General features: G+C 37.0%; 1 protein-coding gene across 4 annotated transcripts; it reads left to right on the top strand.

The window, feature by feature from the left end:
- Positions 1-317: 317 nt before the first annotated feature.
- LOC125673379 (uncharacterized) lies at positions 318-5,281 on the top strand. 4 transcript variants are annotated; one of them, XR_008801381.1, is made up of 3 exons: positions 346-662; positions 1,598-3,443; positions 3,786-5,281. XR_008801381.1 is itself a non-coding variant. In XM_056159320.1 (2 exons), the coding sequence occupies exon 2, from the start codon at positions 1,678-1,680 to the stop codon at positions 3,388-3,390; it is 1,713 nt and encodes a 570-aa protein (XP_056015295.1). In that variant the 5' UTR covers positions 318-662; positions 1,598-1,677; the 3' UTR covers positions 3,391-5,281. The 4 variants fall into 4 exon arrangements, 1 of the variants encoding a protein (XP_056015295.1); XR_008801382.1 differs by having other exon boundaries at positions 3,729-5,281; XR_008801380.1 differs by having other exon boundaries at positions 347-662; positions 1,598-3,500; positions 3,900-5,281.
- Positions 5,282-5,523: the final 242 nt, after the last annotated feature.

Genomic DNA, 5,523 nt, shown 5'->3' with positions numbered 1-5,523 from the left:
CCCCCCCCCCCCCCCCCCCCACACACACACAAAAGAAGAAAAGACCCTCCCCCCTCATGACACGACAATAAGACTAAATACAATTGTATCAGTTAAACTACAATCTAAATCTTTAAATGACTTTAACTTCCTGAGCTTTTCACTATTTCACAATCATCGCTGGTATGACAGTACTTAATTGAATTTTCTAATATGCATTTGCATTGATGATACATGTTTATTACAGTATATAGAAAATGACTATAGCTTTGGCAGATTTATTTCCGGTTTCCTTCACTGCGGAATTTGACCCCACCTCTAACCTTTTAATGGGTAAAAAAACCCACGTGGTGTAAATTTAAATAACAATAACGTTAGTAGGGGTGCCCAAGATATGACGCAAATGTCCTAAAATATACTTTGTTTACACATACCGGCCGATACTCAGAGTGTGGTGATATTTTAACTTTGTAACATACCGGTCGATATTCAGAGTGTGGTTCTATATTCTAACTTTGTATCACATTCTGGCCGACATTCAGAGTGTGGTTTTAATACAGTCATTGAGCTTATTCACGCACATCCAAATCGTGATGAGATTGATGTTGTAGATAAGACGCGCTTATGCACATACTGTACACAGACCTTTTTTACGGGGATTTTTAACTCGGCAAACCAAACTGGTGAGGAACACTTTTGATCTATTCTTTTATATGTTTGACTTTAACCACATTACCTAAACGCCACCAGAATGTTTTGAAATAGGATAAAAACTTGTGTAAGTAGAGAGGAACTAGGAATGATCAAGGTCTGTATTAATTACCAGTATTGATTAATATTTACTGATTACTACTAATTTATTACAATCCGTATATAGTCTGTAAAACTCGGGAGGGGAAACCTTTTTCCTTTGCCGTATCCCTAACCCATAAGGGGCGAGATCAAATGTTCTATGCTGACCAAAAAACAAAAACAAAAAAAAAACTAAAGATTTGCTTACGAAAATTCAAATGGAAAACACCGGTTTCCAATAATAGACTGGCGTTTTATTTTTAAATATAAGGTCAATGTTCTTAATGTTTCGTTAACCAATACAGATAACTGTTGCAGTTTAGCATTACTGACATTTATATGAGTCGTTCTTTAATCATTAAACCAAGTTCCTCTGTGGAATGATGAACAATACAATGTTTTCATAGGTGCGTTCATATCACACAACGGGTGTTGTTAAAGCTCGGAACAGAAAACGAAACGGGAGACGGAATCGTATGCAATAATGCTATGAGGAGGTCAGCATTTTGCAAAATAAAAGGTTTATCATGAACAAGGAAAGCAGAAATTACAGAGAGAGCGGGATGTCATCCACATAATCCACCGTTTCATATACTTCTGACTAATGCATATATAATGTATCTTAAAATCATTCACTTACCATGAAAAACATCAATAAATAATAATAATAATAATCACACTGAAAGACTTGAATTTTCAAATTTTATATCCAATGAATAAAAGCCCCTCCCCCTCCCCCCCTCCAAGAAAACCAACATTGCAAATATTTGTTTTAGATTTGCTGTTAAACTATGATGTAATTCATTCAATACTTTTGAAATTTCAGCACCACTGGGAAATGCAAGGCCGGGTTGATGTGAATAAACAGTACATGTAATTCATAAAACCTTTAAAAAAAAATCAGAAATGTACCAAAGTAAAGGGACGGGGCAGCATTACATTGAGTGTGACACGTGCACCGACTATAGTCAGTTTTACTGCAACTCCTGTCACCAGCGAATGTGTAAGGAGCACAGGGACATCCATCTTAAGGAAAACGAAAATAAAGATGAAGAACATGTGGTAGTTCTCTACCAAGACAGAACAAAAGAATTACCTGAAGAAAAATGCAAGATCCACCCCCAAAAAATCATAGATCTTAACTGTAGTGATTGTGAAGTCGTTCTTTGTTCTAAATGTTTTACCCAGAAACACAATGGTCATACGGTACAAGACTTAGAAATTGTCTACAATGAAATTTTACAAAAATGTCGGAAAAGGATGATTCATATCCGAGACGCCATCATCCCACAAGCCATGGGAAATCTACAGAAACAGAAAGAAAGCGTAGACGTTGTAAAGAGAGAAACTGCAGAATTGAGATTGTCCATGAAGAGGCACGCTGATGCGATCAAGGCAGCAGTGGATGCCATAATAGCAGATAATAATGCCCAGGTGGATGAAATCGAGAAATCCATCGTCGATGACATGGAAGAAGAGATAAAGGAAACTAAAGACTACGTTTCCCGTCTACAGGAGTTGGAGGGAAACATGAATGTAGGAATGGCATTAGCAAAACCTACTGAATTAATGAGCTTACACAAGGAATTGACCAAAGCAAAGACAACACCTTCGGCTGAAACTTCACGAACAAAATTACCGGTCTTTATGAAAGGCAAATTCAGTAGAAAAGACCTGGAGATACAGTTTGGAGAACTCCGTCTAGAAAATGAGGTTACAGTAGAAAAGCAACCTATACAAGATTGCAGTTTCACTAAACCGACGACAATACCGGTTAATTTACATCTTGCAAGTTCAGTAACAAAGGCCGAGGTCACTGCTCCATCCATTCTGAAAAATGTTTATCATCTATCTTTTTCAACATCAGGACATTTCCTGGCCAGTGATAACAAGGGAAATCTCATTGAGTTTGACAGAGAGGGAAATCAGCTGCAGAAGATATCTACCAGCAGAAATACCACAGGATACCACACAGGGACTGCGGAGGGAGAATGGCTATACACAGATTACAACAAAAAAGCACTGTACAGAGTAGATAGGGACAAGGCCATCACAAAGCTTATTGCAACAGGAGACTGGGTACCAGAGTCCATCTATTCCTCTCACAGTAATGGGGACATTCTGGTGGCGATGAATAGAAATAAAGAATGGAAGGTGACCAGATATAGCAAGGGTGGAGAGGAACTCCAGGACATTCAGTTCGGTGGCAGAGCACAAGCTCTATACCATAGCATAAACTTTATCACTGAGAATATCAACGGCGACATTTGTGCCTCAGATTTCATTACCCATAAGGTAGTGGTAGTGACCAGATCTGGGCAATATCGATTCTTTTACTCTGGTCATCGGTCACAAAATGAATTTTGGCCCTTCGGAATCTGCACCGACGTCCTTGGAAATATCTTGGTGTGCAATGGCCGTTTAGAAGACTTCTATAATTGCTCCAGTGTCCACCTGCTGGATCAGGATGGTCAGTTTCTGTCTCTTCTCCTCACACCGAAACATTGTCCACCGCGTCCCCGTGCAATCTGTGTGGATGATCAACACAACCTCTGGATAGGTTGTCAGAACAGTTCTACAATCTGTGTGTACACATATCTTCACAATAAAGACAGGTAAAAATAGAACAGTACTACAATCTGTGTGTACACATATCTTCACAATAAAGACAGGTAAAAATAGAACAGTACTACAATCTGTGTGTACACATATCTTCACAATAAAGACAGGTGAAAATAGAACAGTATTACAATCTGTGTGTACACATATCGTCACAATAAAGACAGGTAAAAATAGAACAGTACTACAATCTGTGTGTACACATATCTTCACAATAAAGACAGGTAAAAATAGAACAGTACTACAATCTGTGTGTACACATATCTTCACAATAAAGACAGGTAAAAATAGAACAGTACTACAATCTGTGTGTACACATATCTTCACAATAAAGACAGGTGAAAATAGAACAGTTCTACAATCTGTGTGTACACATATCTTCACAATAAAGACAGGTAAAAATAGAACAGTTCTACAATCTGTGTGTACACATATCTTCACAATAAAGACAGGTAAAAATAGAACAGTTCTACAATCTGTGTGTACACATATCGTCACAATAAAGACAGGTAAAAATAGAACAGTACTACAATCTGTGTGTACACATATCTTCACAATAAAGACAGGTAAAAATAGAACAGTTCTACAATCTGTGTGTACACATATCTTCACAATAAAGACAGGTAAAAATAGAACAGTTCTACAATCTGTGTGTACACATATCTTCACAATAAAGACAGGTAAAAATAGAACAGTTCTACAATCTGTGTGTACACATATCGTCACAATAAAGACAGGTAAAAATAGAACAGTACTACAATCTGTGTGTACACATATCTTCACAATAAAGACAGGTAAAAATAGAACAGTAGTACAATCTGTGTGTACACATATCTTCACAATAAAGACAGGTAAAAATAGAATCTACCATGGAAGATGTAACGTGAATTCAACTCAAGGTTCCTCAAGGTCATTAACAATTTATATACAAACATATACCTTTTAAAGAAACTCGAATTCAGTTTAAAAAGTGAAATGAATGACGAAAGATGTGCATAATGGCAAGTACCTACGAGAAAAAGCATTACGGTTCAAATCGGAGGATGACAGGGCTATCTACAAAGCGAGCAGAAATTATGTCACACTACATGCAGATCAGCGAAGCGAAACGGAGCTTTGTGGAAGAGGCAATCGATTAATGTACCGTTCGGCCAAAGGACGGGGTCCCGACTGAAGCAATGTTTATCATCAAAATATAATTCGACAGCATGTGCACATCTACAAACTGACAACGATACCGGGTTGTCTGTAAAACTCAGGGTAGTCCCACTGTACAAAGCAGGTGGTGAGCATTTGGTAATTACTTATAGACCAGTTTCTATTTTACCAGTTGTCAGTAAGATTACCGAACGATATGTTTTTAATTCTTTTAATGAATATTTATCCACAAACAAGTTATTACGGATTGTTGATCAGGATATTTAGGACAAGTCATTCATGTGAGATAACGTTGAATGGTCTTACTGATAAATGCTTTAAAATATGGACGATGGAAATCTTACAAGGGTTCTGTTTAGAGATTTGTGTAAAACCTTTGATATTGTCAGTCATGAAGTTCTTTTGCACAAACTTATGTCTTTTGGAATTTGCCACAACAATTTTAAATGGTTTCATTCATAGCAATGTGTCAGCTGGAAAGGTGTATCAGCTACAGAAAAAGTATGTCTTTAGGTGTTCCTCAGGGGTCAATTTTAGGACTATTTTTTTTTTTTATATTTTGTACACAATTATCCAAAATATGTAAATATTCTTCAGTTACAATGTATGCAGACGACACTTTACATGACATTAGTGATAAATCTAAATTGATGTAATTGAATCAAAACTGCAAGAGGATTTTAAGGTAAGTGTAGAGGGGATGCTTAAAGATAAACTTAACATCAATATCAAATCAAAGTACTGAAAGTACTCATGGGAGTTGAACATTGTGGAAATTCAGTTAGAACAGATAGCACTGGAAGGGTAGGGGGATAAATGACTGAATATTATTATGATTTTAGATACAAATCAACTGTTGTTGTTTTTCAAAGCGTTACAACAAGAAACATGGATAATGGAAGGCCCATGGGCCACAACGCTCCTCGAGTAAATGCAGTTGTGTTGTTGTTTTCTAGAATTTCACCCCTTTATATT

Source organism: Ostrea edulis, chromosome 3 (assembly GCF_947568905.1).
Source record: "Ostrea edulis chromosome 3, xbOstEdul1.1, whole genome shotgun sequence".
Taxonomy (NCBI): Eukaryota; Metazoa; Mollusca; class Bivalvia; order Ostreida; family Ostreidae; genus Ostrea; species Ostrea edulis.
This window is presented reverse-complemented; position numbering and strand designations above follow the sequence as displayed.

Coding starts and splice junctions, on each gene's coding strand:
- LOC125673379 (XM_056159320.1), top strand. CDS start 1,678: ATGTACCAAAGTAAAGGGACGGGGCAGCATTACATTGAGTGTGACACG.